The sequence below is a fragment of the Aspergillus niger genome, assembly GCF_000002855.4.
Source record: "Aspergillus niger supercontig An01".
In the NCBI taxonomy this organism is placed as follows: domain Eukaryota; kingdom Fungi; phylum Ascomycota; class Eurotiomycetes; order Eurotiales; family Aspergillaceae; genus Aspergillus; species Aspergillus niger.
Genome location: NT_166518.1, coordinates 208,572 through 227,820, shown reverse-complemented (window position 1 = coordinate 227,820; position 19,249 = coordinate 208,572). Strand labels below are relative to the sequence as shown.

Sequence of the window (19,249 nt, the reverse complement as noted above, 5' to 3'; positions counted from 1 at the left end):
AATCTTGCCATAGAAAGCTTCAATGTCACGTCACACGGGCCCTAGACACCTTCGTTGTCCCCGACTTCATCCCTGAAGCGTAGAGGGACGGCACTGAACTGTTTTGCGCAGGAGGTTGAGATCATGCGACCCAAATCCACAGATTCGTTTACGAAACAACGTCAAGGTCCCAGGCGAAAAATTGTCTTGGCGGCAGGTAGAGATGTTGCAAGAAAGACCGGGGTTCGTCCTTTCTGCCGCCGAAGCCCTCCTCCTACAGGGTTCCGTCTCTCCCATTAAGTGGCAAGCCTGCATCTCCATGGCCTGCTTCCTTCCAATGATTCAGCGAGACGAATAGGCTCCTCTCCTCTCATCCGCCTCCAGCGGTTACTACATTCAACCAGATCGTGGCATCCATCCACGGCCCACGACCACTTGGCAAGGAAGCCGGGGGTGGCCTCCCAGTTCTGCATGTCGTATGGCTCGCCCCAAACAATGAGTCCCTTGTGCCCCGCAGTTACCTCACCCTCATCATCCCCCTCGCAGCGGGGCAGGGCCCACGTAGGTTTAGGATCGGAGACAGTGATCGTGAGGGGCGTGAGTCGTGAACGTGAGACCGTGCAGGGGAGCTGTACATGACGGTTGCGCCTTCGGATGCTACCGCGTTGTCCTGGGAGGGACAAACATCAGGTTCATCAAGGCGCCAGCGCCTAACTTGGAACGGGAGGGACGGGCGGGACGTCTGAGTAGATCCCGGGTCTTGCTCCTTAATCCGCAGTCCTTCAAAGCTTATGAGCTCGGCAGTGGGTGAGGCAATAAGGAACAGACTCACGGCGTGCTCTTTGGTTCTTCCGGTTTTGAATCTTCCTGTGCTGCATCTTGGCCGTCATCTCGGCCTCAGCCTCGGCATCGAGTTGAGTGGTGTGATCACCGACTCTGTTTGTTTCGCCCTCGCCTAGGGCTGAAGAAAGCAGAGCAGCAAAGGGTTCCATTCTCCTATATTACCGAACACCCAGTTTCGCGTTGCTGCTGTTGAAAGATCGCGATAAGCAAATGGAAAAGTAATGTGAACCAGCCAGGCCTGAGGTTGAATGATAGCAGCCGGAAAGACTGCTAGTGGATCAACGGGTGCACCAATAGGATATCAACAAGTCTTGAATTGTTATAAAGGCGAAGGCTGGCACTTTATGTGGGCATAATAATGACTAATACAAAATGGGAGATAACCACACGTATCTCGAGCCACTCATTCTGCCCGTAGCTGATTGCAACATTGGCAACCTAGGCTCAATAATAATGATAATAGCATAGCACTAGCTATATGAATGCATATTCGGTTAACTAGTGGCTGTGTCCATAGGAACCTTGGAACTTCTCCACTATATGTTTTCCGTATCTGGGCAGATCGCGAGGGTCTGTCCCACCTGATGACGACCAAGCCCCACCTCGAGGGTTAACGAGACACCGCGTAGATACTCTTTGATGTAGGCAGCTCTAACTCTACTTGACGCCTCCGCTTCTCAGCCGTCTTGAGAGGCCTGACCTACATTCTGGCTCGAAGAACTAACAGTATCACTGAAACAAACGGCACTTCGGCAGCTAGAATACACACCTCTCATTTCCATGTGATTGGTGAATTAAAGTAAACATGGATTGGATGCTATTAAGTGTGCCAAGTTCGGAAAGGCGCACCAGCTAGCCCATCGGAAGAGGTACTTAAGAATAATGTATATATTGCACTTACTACAATTTCCTAATAATATGTTCGCTGCTGGCCGGGTGTTTGCCTCTATGACTGTGCCACTCTTGAATGCATAATGATGGAAACTCGCAGCGAATGAGCTTCTAAATAGATGCTTCAGAGCAAGAAAATGGTCTGACACAGTCTTTTGTCTATAAAGTGAAGAGACACAATAGGAAAAAAGACAAACAGCAAAGTTCCACTAACCAAAAGACAGCCTTTATATAATTTTCGATCCATCTTGCGAGGTGGAGTATATAATTCCAGGGTCTTTCCTATTTGCCGAAAGAGAGAGCGGGTCCGTGGCCGCGGTAAATTAACCCGCGTTCTAATTGTTCTAAATGTTCTAAATGAGGTGTAAGAAATGAACGTTACTATACCTAAACTACTTACAAATATCCTTGATATCGGCCCTTCAATCATTTTGTGTTAGGGAGACTCGAACTGGCAAAAAGTAAGGTATTAGATAACCTCTCCTGACAAAGCAACTAGTACACCAAAACCTCCTCATCCTTTCCTCCCCCGTCCCTCCATTTTTGAAGCACCTTCTTCATATCCGCCGCGACATTCTGAGCATACTCAGGCCCAGCGGCCCCGGCAGGCAAGTCCGCTGGGTTCCCCCTCACCCAAGCAACAGGTTCTTTGGGAACACCCGCGAATTTCTTCTTAAGTTCTTCAACCTGCTGAGGCTCATAGCCGCGACCGAAGATTACCGCGCGAGGAGGCTGGCTGTAATCGTGGGTTCCGATTTCATTGGGACTCCGAGACTGAGGATCGCGACCTGCAAGCAGATGCGGGAGCTCAGCCTCTGCAGCCTCATATGACAGGATGAAGTGGATGACTGAGGAGCATTAGGTCCATGCTTGGTTTATTTCAGGATTGTATATCTGGAACCTTGGTATTCCGGCAGTAGGTGCTGGGAGATTGATTTCCCCATCGTGGGTATTCTGCCGCAGGCAACTACTGGCACTGGCTGAGTGAATGAAGACATGTTGCGAGAGCTGTACGCTGTGCGCTACGCATGAAGGTAATTCGGAGCATTGGAGACGGAGAATTATGGACTAAGCTGACCTCGATGAATCTATTTATTTTCCTCGTTGCGGCGCGCTCGGTCTTGATGATGAGTGGATGACGTTCGGAGTTCGGACAGAGCAGGACAGTCCGGGCCAATCGTGGCTGTCCACCGATTTTTCGATTATTCAACAATCCCGACGCCCCGACCCCGATGAGTAGAGCAACGCCGTCACGTCCTTTTCGCATCCTCAGATTCTCCATTACATCACAGCATGTATTCAAGATGGTAAAGGGGCCCCAAGAGTAATACTACACCATGGTCAAAGCAATGAATGACGCGCCCGCGCCTCGCAAGAGAGGTCGGCCACGAAATGCGACGGACGATCAGCAAGCTCCCGAGGTGGGCACATCCCCGCAAATACAGAGCAAGTTCGAACTGACTCAAGGAATCCAGCGACGTCGAAGGCAGCTTCGCGTCGCGCAGGAAGCATATCGTAGGAGAAAAGAAACCACGATCGCCAATCTGCAATCTCGCGTACAGGAACTCGAGTCAGGCATCGAAGAGCTCAGCGAGTCGTTCCTTTCCTTCAGTAATCTTCTGTTCGAGGCTGGGATACTTCAAAATCAGCCTCGTGTCACAGCTGCTCTGCAAAAAATTACACAGCAATATGTGTCGCTTGCCAGAAGGGGCTGCGACGAGGCCGAACAACCTGCAGCCCCGGCGGATATGTCGCCGCCAATATCTTCCACGCTTACTGATACACAAGATACAATCTCAAATTCCAATATGCTCATAACGCAACTTGATTCATTGCCAATAATCGGTGATACTTTCCCGTTCTTGTCGGACCTCGCGGCTCAATGGTCTGGATTATCACAACTACCCTCTACGCCACCCTCCCAAGAACAAGCAATTCTGCCGTTCGGATTAGCCTTGTCGCCTCCGAACATCTCCTTCTCATCCATCGCTAGTCCTGCTCCTGCCTTGAATTCCCCGACCATACTGTCGTCCGACGATTCCTTAAAGCAAGGGCGCTGGACACTCTCGCACCTTCTAGTCCGACAATGCTGCGAGACTGGATACTATCTATTAACAAGCTTACCTGGAGACGATTCAAGGGTCAAAGCAATCTTCGGCAAACAATTGGCCATTAACGAGCGCAACTGTTTGATCTCCGGATTCGACGCCGTCATGCACGACGACATAGGAGACACGATCGAGTTGAGGACAAAAGTTCTTAATTCAAGGAGGGACAGCTACTCGCCTGAACGACTCGCCCTTTCCTCTCGTACGTGGCAAATTGTCAATGAGTCAAGTGCTGATGAGTGGATGGATGCGAGTGGTGTGCAAAGGCTGCTACAGCAGCGAGGGATTCGTTTTCAGGACCCGAGCTCGCCCCTCTCCAGTCTCCCGTTTAATTCGGCTCCACAGCTCAACGCAGTGAGCTTCACTAAATGTGAGTAATGCCGAGATCAATGGTTTTTTGTGTCTTCTTGTCCGTGCATTTACTGACCTTGTCGTAGATCTTTCCCTCTGTACTATCTGTCTCGGTCGCGGGCCAGCGTTCCGAAAGCGCGATGTTGAGAATGCCATTCGCCTTGCAACTCTTAATGATCCTTGGGCGTTCAACCCTATATGCGAAATACCATCACTTATGTATAATAACAATATTTGTCTACCAGAGATATAATCTCCGCTTACTTTGCATGATGCGACGATTAGAACCAGGATCCCGCTATGGAATTGAGGAAATCCTGCCATTGCATATGATCTCCATGTCCGCGAAATTCCTTTTTAAAAAGGTGCCCTTTTGCATCCCAGCAATTCATTTCGACTTTCACTTTAGCGTCTAGGGACTGGCCTTTAAAATCCAGGGGCCGGACTCCAAAATCAGCGATATTTTCCATTGACGTTTTCTCCCTTTTTGGGTCACACAAATGCGCAGGCACATTTCTAGTCACGTCGACGCCAAATAGAGACTCTGTCTTGGATCACCCCATTCTTATCCTTGCCCACAGTGTGTGTGCGCTCTGGCTGCCAGTACGCCACTCTCTCCAGGCCCGCCTTGCTGGGCTCTCGCAACGGGTCCGCGTCAACAAGACCCTTATCGTTGTAGGAGATCTCCTCACCGGGGTGGCTCAGATGCTCCATATAGGCCTCGGAGGGAGAGGCAAATGGAGGGCCGGGGGCCAGGGGGTCCCTATGACGAGGAGACTCCAGACAGATCAGATTGCCTGCAGGGAAGGGAGCAAGGAGCTCGGTGTGTCGCAGAGCCCATTTAGGACGGAGCTCTGGGTTCAGAGCACAGAAAAACTAGATAATTATTAGAAGGAAAGTCCAGAAAGACAAGAAAGAGGGAACCATCTTGCGGTTCCGTCTGTAGGACGCAGAGTACAAGTGGAGAGAGAGAAAACAATAGCAATGACGGAATGGAGCCCTATACATACCGTGTAATCATAAATAACATCAAAACCATTTCGAGGTACTCCAATTTCCTTCAACCAGGCGTCATCAAAGAAATCCCCCTGGACGAAAGTAATCTTCCCTTTGCCAACTTTCTCATCTCGCACGCGGTACTGGATATTGTTCACCTTCTCCTCCTCCTTCTTGCACGCTTCGACAGCCGCGGCGCTGCACTCCAGGCCATAGGCGTCATACCCAAAGCTCGCGAATAAGAGCACGTCGACTCCACGTCCACAGCCCGGGACTAGGACCTTCCGCCTCTTACCATCCGGGCCGATGGGCCCACCAATGGTGCCAGCTCGCTCGACCAGGGTGTCTTCTAGCGCGGGGTTGGGGAAGCCTCGATCCCAGGGCAGATAATCACCTTTGTCCCAGAGGAGGTCCCAGCCCTTAAGATAACTGTCCCCTTGATGTTTGGCCAAATATGCTTGAGCATCCTTGAACTTATTGTCGGTAGGAGTCGTCATGGTAATGGGGTGGCGACGGAATCGGGGGAAGTTAAGAGATGCTCGGTCCGGCGCGACTGATAAACAGGGTTTAAGAAGTTAGGAATGATACAGAGTGGTCAGAAACTACTATTGACTGCACAGGGAAGTAATTGATACCGGGTACTTATAGCTCTCTACACCCGTAATTGAGTGCCTTTTACTCTGCGATTAAAAATCATTAGTTATCGATGTCTTTATCTGTTTATTCATCATACCGAGAGAGGGCTGTTGAGAAAAGTGGAGGTTTCTACTACAGTGGCACGGGATTGGCCCAGGCGGGAAATCTTGGGCCCACCGTCGTTGTCCAAGATATCACGCTCCTCTCCATTTCCAGTCACCTTTCTCTCCCGGCATTTTTTTTCCCTTAAGGCTTAAATGTCATTGGGGCTGACTACAGCAACCCACACTCGCTCAAATCTGCCATGCAAAATCAGGACGTTATGAGTAGTGGAGAAGGGAGTAAGTAGTAGTCAGTGGCGGTGGCAAATTAAACGTTCTAATGAAGCCGACAGCTTAATAACCTAATTTGGGATTATAAGGTTAGACCCGCCCAAATGGGGCAGGGGGGCTCCAGCAATCAAGCCTGGCTAGTTATTGCATCTACTCCGTAATGGGTTAGTGGGTTGGTTAAATTTAGCCAGAGCTGGGGATGTGTATAATAATCACTCCGAGCGGACATGCCTGATGATCTAGGAAAGTTGGTTGAGAGTAATCTCCGTAATACTCTGCTGGAGAGACAGAATTTTTCAGCCTTAACCCAGAAGATAGTATTTTATTCTTTGGTTACTAGATTCTTCTCTAAGTATTTCACGGTGATATAGCTCTTCCTAATCCCTCCCATGTTATAGAGCCAGCGAGCGGAGCGCCGCAGTTGAGTTACTATTATTAAAGTGACTTTCGATCTTCTCAATCACATCGTCACTATCAAAGAATCTGATCATCCGTATGGGCGGGAGCACATAGCAAGGGAGCTGAGCGGTATCTCGAGACACGTGAGGCGAGAAAGAGAGATATGAAAGCCGTGAACTCAGATCACCCTGGTACTGTCTGATATTATTATAACTATTATAACAAGAGAAGGCTGACTACCCCGAGAGAGAAAAATCCCTACACTTATGCGGGAAGGGGGTTGGTACATCTTCTTGGTTTTATTTGCACAAATATGACTTCCTACTAGCTCGGGTATATAGTATCGGTTGGGTAAACAACGGCCTGAATTGTCCTGAAGAAAGACTATATAGAGCGGCAAGCCGCCCACGCAGCGCCTGGTGAACACCACCATACATTTTGCTCTGAGAGACAGCACTCCATGGGAAACGATAATATAGTCGGGGTGGGGACCAAACACCAAGTTCCCGACAACTAGATGCCTGTTTCGTATCAATTCAGGAAGTACCAGAATCTGTCCCATACGATCCAGCTTCCCTTCGGCATTCCGAACAATCACAGCATGGTGCAGAGTAAACTCGTTGGCTCCTTGCGGACGCTTTTCCCAAGTAGTGAGGGTCCAAAACATCAATTAGATCCAGGATAAAATGCTGCACACGACGCAATCTACCTGCAGGTAGATGCTGAGAGGGATGATGGGTAGATCTTCTGTTCACAAGTGCAGTAATTCCTTCTGTGATAGGATTGAAGTAGTCCTTAAAAGGAGCATCTGCAGACTTGAACTTTTGGATAAATTGTGAATATTGTAAGCAAAAAAGCTCTCCATCATCAGAGACAGTCATTATCTCCCCAATGGCCAATTGCTCCCCGCGCCATAGCATGAAGTCACTATCATCCTTTCCGTACATATCGGTGCTGAATGACTTCTGAATAGCTTCGATGGCACGTGAGAGTTTCTGGTTGCTTTTGTTTGATGAAAAACGAAGGAATTGGACTTGCCGACGAAGGATATATGTCCAAGAAAAAAACTGGCCAATCAAAAATGCAGTGTAGACATCAACCAAGTCTCTCCGAGCTTTGTTCTCATAGTAGCAGAGAAAGTCTTGCTCGAGAATGTTGTAGAGTCTCGATTGCAGTTCCATCGATGCCAGCAAAAGGGGATCACGATATTCCGCCACTAATTTTTCCGACTCGGAGTGCCGTTTCAATCGGTCACTATGAAGTGTGACTATGGCTGTGATCCCTGCTGACATGATTGATCCTACCAGAGAGATCACTGCAATGACTATCGCGGCGGTGTCAGCCATAACGTATATAAGCAGACCTCGGGATGACTTTTATAATATGTCAAGGAGTAGAAAATCAACATGTTTAAACACACTAAACGGCCACTGATAACAAGCGACAAGTATGTTTTCAGACAAAACTGTGAAGCTTCTACCGGGCGCCGCTCTATATTTGCATGGGATCCTGATCAAGTTAATATGGTGCAGCCATAGTACAAGCCTTTTTAGATTACGAGAATCTAGACAGTTCCATGTAGTCATACATATTTGGTAACCAAGGAACCACATGTGTTCTTTCCATGGGGCTACCAAATTCTGGATTATCGTATTGGAGCTACAAATGTAGAAAATATTCTGGTAAGTAGGACGTAGGGGACTTCATTCTCAAAGGAGATTGGCTTACTGATCGCAAAACTACTAAGCGATTGGCCAGTATCGCAGTGCCACCTATGTTAAAATTGTGTCAAATACTACGAGAAGCGCCACGTGAAAGTTCGGTCCGTGTTGACCAGCCTCTTTCATTGATCACACGTCGTTATGGATGCACCCTTGGTCTGAGCTCACAAATTCAACTCTTTTTTTTTGTGGTCTTTCCAATTTGCTTTTCTGCGTTTCAGGGCCACAGACGCGCCCGCTTTCCAGTAGTTGTTGGCGCTTGAGCGGAAGGGGTTGAGTTGTACGACGCCATAGTGGGCGCGATTTATTTTGAGGTCTGTAACAATACATGGACAAATATCTTACTAGGTCTTATTATTGCTAGGCTTGATTTCAGTCAACCTCGGAACACATCTGAAATACAGATCTAACTATTCTCAGATTAGTGTGTCGTGTATTTCCGGCATCGAAGGCTCGCAAGTAAGGCAGCGCCGAGCAGAATTTATGAAACCCGTACTCATGCTTTCAACTTTTATCCTGTTCCTAGAAGATCACCGCTGCACATAGGGTAAGTGTTCCTTGATTTTAACAACGAATAGTAAAATTCTCTAGTTGGAAAGATATCCCTTATACTATTCTGTATGTTTTTTGCACTGTTTGATTTCTCTGTTCTTTGTTGGGTTTACTAGTATGAACCATACCTCGCGCGTTTCTATGGGCCGCTTATATTTTGTGATCAGTGCCATTTTGGTGATTCCGAGTGAACTGGAACTTGTAGTAGTACAGGTGGGAGCGGGCCCTGGAAGCTGTTTCAGATTGACCAGCCTGTTGATTCCGGCGCCACTACCAGTGCTGGATGAATTCCCTAGCACAAGCCGCCGCAGTAATTGCTGCATATTTCTGCCATAATTTATTCTTATGACTATCAGCGTAGTCACAGACTCCCTTAATAACAACACAAGGTAGGGCATCCCAAGCACCTGCTCCTTCCATCTCAAATGCAATGACATTCTCGTTCTCTGCAATCTGGTCCCGATGTGTAGCGGACTTGAGAACGCTATCTCCAGATGCTATGAGACCGACATGAACAAACGGTTGGTTCCTTTGATTTTGCCTATGTCGTTTTACGATGCGTATATCCTCGCAGCCGGTCGCTTGACAGTTCAATTCCGGGGCAATGTCGCAGACGGAGTCGTCATTATTCCAGCAATCTGCACACACTCGACATACCTGGTGATTGTGGTGTTTATGACGATACCATGATGGGAACAACCTATCTTCCACATGTCCAGGATAGGATGTCACATCGTCGTCCAAGTTGTCGAGGAAGGCGGTTATCTTATGCTGGGCGTTCTCTCGGTGAAACTGAGTTTCTAGTGCCGCCAAAACCGAGCCAATTTGTGGGTTCGGTCTACCTAATGCTGCTTCCATTTCAATCTTCCGTTTAAATCCGTCCGAGTACTGTCGTCCATGATCATATTGTATGACTCCTTTGCTAATCACAACATCACCAAGTAGGATCTCCTCCTTGTTGTGTTTGAATGGAACGCCCCCGCACACCCCAACAATGAGAGCCAGCGTCACCTTGGTAAAACTCATGGCACACGCGGTAGCGACGTTGGCGGCAGGTGCTTTGCCAGAGCGTGGAGGATGAACCAAAACAACATTTCGACCACGCATAACGCCCACAGAGTAAAAGTTGGGATCATTCGTTGCCTTGCCGTACAATTCTTTGTCCCAATGATGGTCGAAAGCAGACAAAACTGCATCGGCTTCTATAGGGAGTGCACAAATGATGGCTACGTCGAAGCCATCTCTAGTCTTCGGTCTCACAGGCTCTTGCGTGTCGGATGGTTGACAATGACTTGCCTTGTCATTGATACGCAGGGTTTCGTCGCTAGAGAGATTCTGCTGGGAATATTCCACGGAACCATTGGCCTCTGGTATTGTGACTAAGCTTGACACATGTCCTGGTGGTTTGCTCCACTTTGGTTCTGTATTCCGCATTCGTTCACTGATTTCATTTGAAGGGGGGTCAATTTTCAACTTGATGATTTTGCAGACTCCCTGATCGACAAGGTCGCGGCGCTGGAGCCTATTTACTTCATCCCACGTCCACTTTGCCCCATTCACAAGGTCTTCTTCTAACGGTCTGATAGCATTCTTGCAATAGACATCCACAAATTCCGAATCCGTGAAAACAGTTTCTTTGCCCATGTCGGCGAAGCGAAGGAATGACGTTTGATCCGTACAAAACCTGACGGTCCGCATTAAACCAGTCCCCAAATGGAACCGACGCTCACACTCTTCCCACAGCTTTTTTGCAAGCCTAGATGGCTTGTTCCTCAGTCCAGCGAAAGATGGCTGACCGTAGATGTCATGAAGCTCGTCTCCTAGCTCCATTTCGGCTAGCGCGATTCCGAGGGCAAGGATTGTCGGAAACGGGTGAATACTGTAAGGAGGCCGTCGGCTAGCCTGGGGACCGCATTCGCTATCAATTGTCTTAAAAGCCGTCGAGAGGAATACTTTGTCAAACAATGGGTATGGGTAGCCATTCTGTACTTTGCAGAAGATGAAGATATCATCGATGGATAGATACGAACTGACCCATGGCCCTTCCAGAAGGTGCAGAAGAGACCGCGCTAATGTCAGCCCCAGAACTCGCTTTGCTGCATATGTGGGCTTCACAATCTCCAGCAACTTTCGAAGGCTTTCAAGAGATCTTCCAGTACACTCTTCCGCCAGCTGTAGGACCTCAAGTGGCTGCCCTAATTCCAGACCCCAAAGTCGGTTATTGTCGTCCTTCGCCAGTTGTAAGCAGACGTCTTTCGAGGCTTCGTGATCTACAAGGCACGCAAGGGTGTTCGTTTCAATCATAACACTGGATTTGTGTTAGCTACTGACTTTTCTGAGAAGGCAAGGGCTATCGAACTCGGTAGGAAGCCAACGAACCCGGCACTCCTGAATGATATCTGAACCCGCCAACAGGATGAAAAAGCTATCGCGCGACGGATCCGGATCTCGAGAGCTCCACTGGGGGTCAAGGCAGAATTTTGCTTCCACACAATGGCCTAGTTTTCTGCCATGCTCATGCCCTTCCAATTGACAAGGCCAATTCTCGTGCAGTGTGTGGTAGAGATTCTGCGACAGATAGTGAATGCTGGTCTCACCACGAATGGCCGCCTCGCTGATCGACGGGTTCGGCTGTGCCTTTTCAGTGAAGTCTTCGTCATCATCAAAAGATTGACCGCGATCGAGTTGTTCTACCAGCTTATTGGCCAAGTTGGTCAGATCTCGAATAACTCGATAATCATCAATTATGAGCTCTCCTATCCGTAGCTCTCGTTGTAAAGAACTTTGAAGAAGCTCAGACACCAGTCCAAGATATGGGTAAGAAGTTTGTGTCCAATTCTTCATATACACTTTCGGGCTGTCGGTCCAACTGGTGAACAACCGAGGCCACCACTTGGAGAGCCTAGGAGGTTGCGTTTCTTCTCCTGCCTTTAACTGCTGATACTTTGTGTTCACGAAGTCCTTGCGGAAAGCCCTGTCCAACGCTTCCGCCATGTTCTCGAATGTCCGCCGTAAGTTTGGCTCTTCGGAGAGGGCCACAGAAATATCTACATTGTGTATCTCCAGAGCCATTATAGCCAGTGATACCTTCAGGTCGCGGTACAATCGGGGGGAGTGTCTGAAGGTCCCCCCTAACGCTGTAATGACATCTGAGACTAAACAGACCAGGTCGATGTCTGCTGAGCGATGAGCCATTGTGGGAGGTATACCTTAGCGAATGTCGCTGAATAGTGTAGTGTGTTGTTGTCAGTGAACACTTAGGATTTGTCAGCTTTACAGGTGACTGTTAACGTTAACTAAACTGCAAAGATCCTGGCCTCTTTAACCCCTCATCTAAAAGGATTCTTTGCCCTTTCGGGTTTAGCGCTTTGACGAGTAGACGCCCAATTGGTCCGTGCTTCCTGACTCTCATATTGGCAGACGACATCCCCCACTCCCTTCCCCCATTAGTTTGATCTTATTCCTCTCAAAATCTGGAGCAATATACCGAGCGACGCCGCCAATATACGACATTAAATCACTCAGTCACAATGGCAATTGCATCCAGGGCTGCCGAATGCGCCCAATTATTCGACAAGTATGCGAGGACACTGGACGGGGACGAGCTGCTCAAGCAGGACATGGAAAACGAAATCTTCCGGTTCAACCTGTGGGCAGCAAATAATTTCATACTGACCCCAGGTCGAGCTTCGATGGACTGGAGATTGCGGAATGCCCCATTACTGCAATCGACGATGGCCGAGTTGCTGGATGACTTGAAAGCTGACCTTATCAGTATGTCATATGCCTAGAGCTTCATCCTGATTCGATGTCTTTTTAATATCAATATATCCCAGACCAGTCTAATTTTCCATTCAATTCCACCATTCCTACTGGAATGCTATATGAACTTCCCCTTCATGCTGTCAGTGAGACGCTGGATGGCCTTTTCCGCTTGTCTCGCGCCATCCGTCGCTCGGGAATTCTCCGCAGATACGTCAAAGTTGGGAACTATGTTGAGTTTGATGAGAATGGCGTAAATCTGACAGAAGCGTTTAGAAACGGTGTAAAGACGCTCATAGAGTTCCGCATGAAGGAATCCAAGTCGAGCAATGGCCTGCGTGAACGCATTATCAATACCGTCTGTTTACGCCAGCAATATTTTTCTTACCTGAAAGCCAAGAAGGCCACAAACGCTCCAATATCAGGGGCTGACCAGAGCCATCAATCCACTCCAAGGTCAGCACTCAGGGCCACAGCCAGCGTTACGGGTTCCCTTACGTCGAAGGCACAAGGAGCTGCGAGACAGCAATCATCACCTATGCGAAGGCCTGGCCCGTCTATCATGACAGCGACAACAGCTCAACCCGATCGAATTCCTAAGGCTTACTCTGTAAAGTCGGCCCATGAACAGCAGACCTATGATGTGGATTGTAATGATGCGGATATCCCTCCACCACCAAACGTGTCTGGCAACCGCAAGGAGTCAGAGTGTCCATACTGCTTTCTGGCTTGTTCTAAAGAAGAGCTGAGCGGAAGAAGGTGGAAGTGGGTGCTCTCCTAGCCCAAAGAGCAGAATCACTAGCTAACCGTTGCGAAAGGCACCACATTATTCAGGACCTCATGCCATATATTTGTGTCCTGGAGCCTTGTCCTACCCCAAATTCTCTTTTTGAGTCGGGCAAGGACTGGTTGAGTCACATGAAGAACCAGCACCCTGTCAGTGGTTGGACCTGTGTCGATAGCACACACGATACGACATTCTTCTTTCAGTCAGAGTCTGGCTTCAGGGAGCATTTGCATCAATACCATGAAGACCAATTCGACGACGACGATATCGATGATATCGCGACCGCATGCTATCAAAAACTACCCGACGATATCATCATACGGGAATGCCCTTTCTGTCCTACAGTGCAGAAACTAGAACTAAAGCCGAAGGATATGATAAATCATGTCGCAAACCACCTTATTTCGCTGGCACAAATCTCTCTTGCAGGACATATAGATGACGGGCGGTCGCAATCAGCATGGTCCGGATCAAGCAGGGACTCAAGTTCGCTTCCAGCCAGTATCGGATCTCTTCCGGAACGATTACACTCGGAATTTAGAGATGACGATGAGACTGAATATCTCGCCTCCATATCAGGTGAGGTGATTCCAGATGCAGATGAGGAGCTGATTTATGCCTTGTGGCAGAAAGTCCAAAAACCACAGGACGATCCATCACTGGATTTGACACTTCGCCACTTCATCGCTCAATCTGGAATGCAAGCGAAGGTGACCACAGAAGGCGCCGTTGTGTATGTAATCAAACTGAAACTAGGGTACTGGTACTGATGATTTTCCAGGGGTAGTAATGACTTAGATACGTATGACCTTCAGTGCTAAATTATTGCACTGTACTTCTACTGATATCATGTCTTGCAGGGGGCAGAGCTCCGAGAAGGAACAGGCTACGGCACCCGAGCTGGACAGGAGCAGCGAAGACAGCGCGGGTGTACTACAAGACACAGCTAGAGAAGGCAGTCTAAAGATTGTTGAGATGTTTGACGAGGAGGGAAACCCAAGGTTGTTTGATGAGATTACGGATGATGTCCCGCCGTTTCTGTGCCAATCAGACTCAGGTAAGTGAGGCAGCGGAGAACATAAGACCGATGTCGCATTAGAGGAATAAGGGGAAACGAGGCAGGGGAGCGCCTCGCACATATGGGAAGCCAGTTGACTGATCGATTCCTGATTTGTAGAGATTTACGACAAGTTTGAGGAACTCGAATGGGAGGAAAGGGTGCGTCTGAATGAAGGCATGCTGACCAACGATCCTGCCCATCCCTACGCCCTTGAACAAGATCCCGAAGTCAGCGCCCGCAATCGATATGACAATGTACAGGCATGGGCCAACTCCCGCATTCATCTGCGGGTGCCCGAGGGCGAATGTGATTTTATCAACGCCTCACCGATCATACTGAGGGACTCGGTCACGCAAGAGGAGAGGACATACATTGCGACGCAGGTACGTTGGCAAATTCATTGGCATGCTTGATGAGCTTGCTCTAGGCGAGCATTTAAATGCCTCTTTCTCGCAATGCTAAAAATGACCTCTTTGTCACTCGGCAGGCCCCTATAATTGGCTATCTCTCGCACTTTTGGCATATGGTTTTCCATGAAAGCAAAGATGTGGCTGTCATTGTCATGTTGACGCAGACCTTCGAGGCTGGACGGGAAAAATGTGCACAGTACTTTCCTCTGCACCTGGACCAGGCTTCGATGTTCCTGGGTGAGAAGTCTACTGAAAACCCATTTCCAGAGGGGAAGGCGGAAACAATACAGGCTAAAGAGGTCACCCCCGCTGAGCCTGCTGCTGTTGACCAGCGTGACGCCGAGGACACTGCCTTCGAAGAAGTATCCGAGGCCACCACGGAGATGACTTCGACTCCCGCGGCCGAGAAAATTGAGACAGCAGAGGCGGAAGGAACTTCTGGATCCACCATTGTTGGTTACCCTGTTGCTGAGGTGACTGTCAACGAGGAATCTCCAAAGGAGTCAAACAGAAACACTACTGCTCAGGAGTCAGGTGCATTAGTGACTGATCCAAACAGCCAGGAGGAACCCCCCGACAATACTGGCAAAATTACCTTGTTAGAGTCAACGTTTGATGTCAAGTCTCGCTCGGAGATTCGCAAGCTCGAGTTAACTATCGGCTCAGAGACGAAAATCGTGTGGCATTTTCTCTTTGCAGGCTGGCCAGAATATTCCAAGCCCGAAGGCGACGATTGCGAGGCGCTCCTTGAATTGATCAGATTATCAGCTTCCAAATCGGGGCCTCAGAATCCACGTGTGGTCCACTGCAGCTCAGGAGTCGGCCGCACGGGAACTTTCATCGCCCTTGAGCATCTCCTCCAAGAGCTTGAATCGGGCCAGTTGCTGCAGCTAGCCGATCCCGAAGCCGACCCTGTCTTTGACACGGTTAACCAGATGCGCGAGCAACGCATGATGATGGTTTACAACGTGAAGCAATTTCAGTTCATCTATGACGTGCTCCGAGAGCAAACGGATATCAAACTGGGTAAGGTTCGGCCACGAAACAATGGATCACTTGGGAGCCAGATGGAGGAACCACGACCAGCCAAGCTCGCCAAAATAGGCGATCAGGCCAATAAAGTGCCCGCATCGTGAGGATCGTAATCGCCGCAACTCAGACCTTTTACAGAGAGAGATATGACCTTGATCTGGAAGGCAAATCAGTGTGTTAGGTCAATTTCGCCGTATTGGCTCTCCCTAAAAGGCGCTCTACTTCCTCTCTCTCCAGCCGTTCTTCCTCCTCATAATACTCCATCTCTCTCGCGCCTGTTTCTCTTTCTCGGAGTGATGCGGAACTCGACGATTGTTTCCTCCATCTCTTGTCGGAACCAGTAATCCTAGCGGCAAGGTTGTAGTCAATACAGCGGGTGGGCACCATTTGCCCAGGAGAGCGTCATGGGACAATACACATGTAGTTAGATGTTTACCCGCTTACTCACCCTCACTTCCCTCAAGCCAGCAAGGTGCTAAGAAGATCTTCTTTTCTACTTCCACTGGTTCTCAAGAGCTTGTATTCTGCAAGCTTTATGTGAACGTTTCGAGGTCTAATCAGATTGGATTGAGTATTGCTCAGCTCTTGATATAAAGAGATCTTTTAAATAGAGTAAATCTACTGAAAATTGTTGAAAGAATTACATATATGCAAACAGTCAAGGTAGTACAGATAAGTAATTGCAAAAGAGATAAAACTAGAGGACAGAGTACTCACGAGAGAATATATGGTAGCCACCGCCATACTTATGCTGTTGTAAGTTTTTATTTATTTACTTATTTATTTACTTATTTATTTACTTATTTATTTTGATTTATTTTTTGGAAATGGCATTCTTATACTCAGCGTTAGTATTCCCCTACATATATATTAGATAGTTAATAGAGAGTGGGATTATATGTGTAATATATAGTATCAATATCATATCCTACTAGAAGAAAAGTAACTTAGACAAAGGATATTATAAACCACGAAGGATATCAACAACCACAACAGAAATAACAATGTACCAATATCATTAAGCATTTATAATATGTATGTTATCACTTAGGACCATTCTCTATCGATATATTAACCTCCCGATAAATCGCATTCTCACTAAAACGCGACTGAGGCAGATGTGATCCAGTCCCCTCCACCCGAGAATGCAGCGCTTCGGTATCCTCATCCTGACTCTGGACCGGCTGCGATGATCCCAGAGTGCTGAGTTTGTAATTATGTCGACGCTTATATCCAGAAGAGGACTCGTAGTAGCCTGTAAACTGGCTCTTGCGTCCGAACAGGTTCGTGAATATAGGACGCATCGGCGGCACGCAGCCGCAGATGATGATCACGAAGAGTTCGGATCCGGACCAGACATACAGGTTGTAAGTTTGCCCTGTGAGGAGTCAGAGTCAGTGACTACCGAGAGAAAGAGGTAGGTTAGGAAAAGGGGGAGGGAGGTGTACAGGTCAGGTCAGAACGCTCTTTCAATCCAGCGAGGTATTGGATTTTGACAAGGCCAAAGGCTGCAGCTCTAGAACAAAGAAGTTAGTATGATCTATCAAGGAGAAAGAGATCAAACTATAGAATACTAACAATGGTCCAAGCCCAAGAAGGGTACAGGTGGCAATCCGCTGCTTGAGGGTAAGACTCGTCCGCCAGATAATCGGGATGGGGAGAGCAGCGAGGACAAGGTCTACCAGCACATTCCATGCTGTAGGCAGCGCTATCAGCCAAATAGTCCAATGGTACGGACGACGACAACCTCCTGGGACATTATCGGCAACATACCTGATATGAAAATCGCAAAGTTCGCCTGTACATTCGTGTTCCAGCAGGTATGGGGAATCCAAGGCTCCCATAGTGCGCGGGGAGGATCACACTGCACGAAGCCGAAGAGGCAGTCCAAGCCGCAGAAGATGGTGGTAGAGACCATTAGGAACCATAAGAGCCATTTCATCCAGTTATCATTCGGGCCCAGAATCCGCATAATCTGTAGGGCCACCGAGCTCTTGCCAGTCGCGAAGCCAAAGATACCCCATACTTGAGTGATCCAGTTGAACTTCACGACTAAGAGTTGTTGATCGGTTGTCAAATAGTAGAGATGTCGGCAACCTCCTTGGTCGGCAAGGTAGGTCACGAAAGCAGCCAGAGTGATGAATAGGATCTGAAGGAGGGAAGAGGAGACATATTAGTATAGTGCGACAAGGGCTATAGGAAGGAAATGGTGTGCATACCAGGGTAAAGACCATCATATAGTCATCAGCGCCAAAGCCATTGATCAGTTTCCGGCCATAGAGTCGCAGGGCGACCGCCAAAATGGCGAAAGATGCCTCGGCCCAATAAATGGCCACCAGAGCAGGGCCGCGATTCTGATCACCGCCAGCCGGTGGTGCGCTCATGCTGAATGCTTTTCTTCCTGCCTCGCGACCGGGGCTGGTAGGGGCGACTGATATGGGCTCGGCTTGTCATCATAGCGAAAGGAGGGGTTTTCACGCATATAAGCATGCATCCATGAACAAGGCGCCCCCACAGGCGTAGACGTGCAGCTGCAAGATGCAGTCAACCTCGTCAATTTGTGGTAGTGAGTCCGATCGACTTCTGTGGCTGTATCGGACTCATGTACAATCTTGTACCTGTCTGGGGGCCAAAGTGAGGAGAAGTACCTGCTGTGAACATGTTTGGTCCGAAAAGGGATTAATCACAGGACGGGATAGCCGAGGGAATATTACCGCTGAGATTATCAGCAGCAGTAGCGTGCTGCTGATACTTCTGTACGCTTTTCTCACTAATTTACTAGCGGGCTGCTCGTCGTCTGCCGACATTCAGTGAATATGGTTCGTTGTTCGTCAACCCCAGTGGCTGCGCTGGCTGGAGACCAGCAACTGGAGCGCGAGCCGTGAACAGACGTGGTCTAAGGCTCCGCCCGTAAGAAATTAGTATGAATTAGGGGGGATTTTGCGTAGCGGAGCGGCCAACTCAAGGCTGCAAAGGCTCAGCATCATTGCTTTCCGTGGCTTAGGGTCTCCACCCCCCGTCGATCGGATTATCCCGTCTGTATTATCGTTTGCCGTCAGTGCTGTTGCAGCCCCCAAGTCCACTCCACCGTACAGATTCATGCTTGGTTTTACAATTGGAGTTTAGTCTACCAGGGAAGTCGCAGGGGCACCCTGGAAATCCAAACGTACCTTGCTGGAGGCGGCATTGACATTAACCGCTTAGAGGTTCTCTCTTTGTCTTCCAGCACAAATCCAGCATCCAGGATGCCCAATGTGATGTTTGCACCTTGCGTCCAGTGCGATCTTCACTGTAGTTAAATAGTATCAAGCCTGCCCTACTCAGGCCTCATTCTACCCCATAGGTTCTCAATATTGAACAGCCACCAGTAACTCCGAAACCCAGCAACAT

At 48.6% G+C, this 19,249-nt stretch overlaps 7 protein-coding genes across 7 annotated transcripts; 2 read left to right on the top strand and 5 right to left on the bottom strand.

Annotated features, from left to right (window-relative positions):
* Positions 1 to 275: 275 nt before the first annotated feature.
* Positions 276 to 2,711, bottom strand: An01g00950 (uncharacterized protein; the record flags this gene model as incomplete). The annotated part of the gene is made up of 10 exons (XM_001388502.3): positions 276 to 649; positions 812 to 940; positions 1,212 to 1,260; positions 1,527 to 1,554; positions 1,592 to 1,674; positions 1,724 to 1,732; positions 1,928 to 2,066; positions 2,114 to 2,133; positions 2,266 to 2,561; positions 2,615 to 2,711. The coding sequence occupies 10 exons, from the start codon at positions 2,709 to 2,711 to the stop codon at positions 276 to 278; spliced, it is 1,224 nt and encodes a 407-aa protein (XP_001388539.3).
* A 339-nt stretch (positions 2,712 to 3,050) lies between these two features.
* On the top strand, positions 3,051 to 4,425 carry An01g00940 (uncharacterized protein; the record flags this gene model as incomplete). The annotated part of the gene is made up of 2 exons (XM_001388501.3): positions 3,051 to 4,191; positions 4,259 to 4,425. The coding sequence occupies 2 exons, from the start codon at positions 3,051 to 3,053 to the stop codon at positions 4,423 to 4,425; spliced, it is 1,308 nt and encodes a 435-aa protein (XP_001388538.3).
* A 263-nt stretch (positions 4,426 to 4,688) lies between these two features.
* On the bottom strand, positions 4,689 to 5,665 carry An01g00930 (uncharacterized protein; the record flags this gene model as incomplete). The annotated part of the gene is made up of 2 exons (XM_001388500.1): positions 4,689 to 5,048; positions 5,183 to 5,665. 2 exons carry the CDS (start codon positions 5,663 to 5,665, stop codon positions 4,689 to 4,691), a joined length of 843 nt encoding a protein of 280 aa, XP_001388537.1.
* Positions 5,666 to 7,071: 1,406 nt separating this feature from the next.
* An01g00920 (uncharacterized protein) lies at positions 7,072 to 7,827 on the bottom strand (the record flags this gene model as incomplete). The annotated part of the gene is made up of 1 exon (XM_059750121.1): positions 7,072 to 7,827. The coding sequence occupies one exon, from the start codon at positions 7,825 to 7,827 to the stop codon at positions 7,072 to 7,074; it is 756 nt and encodes a 251-aa protein (XP_059603044.1).
* Positions 7,828 to 8,600: 773 nt separating this feature from the next.
* On the bottom strand, positions 8,601 to 12,003 carry An01g00910 (uncharacterized protein; the record flags this gene model as incomplete). The annotated part of the gene is made up of 4 exons (XM_059750058.1): positions 8,601 to 8,666; positions 8,937 to 9,000; positions 9,083 to 11,116; positions 11,168 to 12,003. The coding sequence occupies 4 exons, from the start codon at positions 12,001 to 12,003 to the stop codon at positions 8,601 to 8,603; spliced, it is 3,000 nt and encodes a 999-aa protein (XP_059603043.1).
* Positions 12,004 to 12,338: 335 nt separating this feature from the next.
* An01g00900 (uncharacterized protein) lies at positions 12,339 to 15,963 on the top strand (the record flags this gene model as incomplete). Its single annotated transcript, XM_059750001.1, has 8 exons — positions 12,339 to 12,582; positions 12,645 to 13,335; positions 13,389 to 14,090; positions 14,139 to 14,159; positions 14,218 to 14,414; positions 14,535 to 14,800; positions 14,905 to 15,064; positions 15,431 to 15,963. The coding sequence occupies 8 exons, from the start codon at positions 12,339 to 12,341 to the stop codon at positions 15,961 to 15,963; spliced, it is 2,814 nt and encodes a 937-aa protein (XP_059603042.1).
* Positions 15,964 to 16,902: 939 nt separating this feature from the next.
* Positions 16,903 to 18,243, bottom strand: An01g00890 (uncharacterized protein; the record flags this gene model as incomplete). The annotated part of the gene is made up of 5 exons (XM_001388496.1): positions 16,903 to 17,237; positions 17,308 to 17,375; positions 17,438 to 17,567; positions 17,633 to 18,008; positions 18,079 to 18,243. The coding sequence occupies 5 exons, from the start codon at positions 18,241 to 18,243 to the stop codon at positions 16,903 to 16,905; spliced, it is 1,074 nt and encodes a 357-aa protein (XP_001388533.1).
* Positions 18,244 to 19,249: the final 1,006 nt, after the last annotated feature.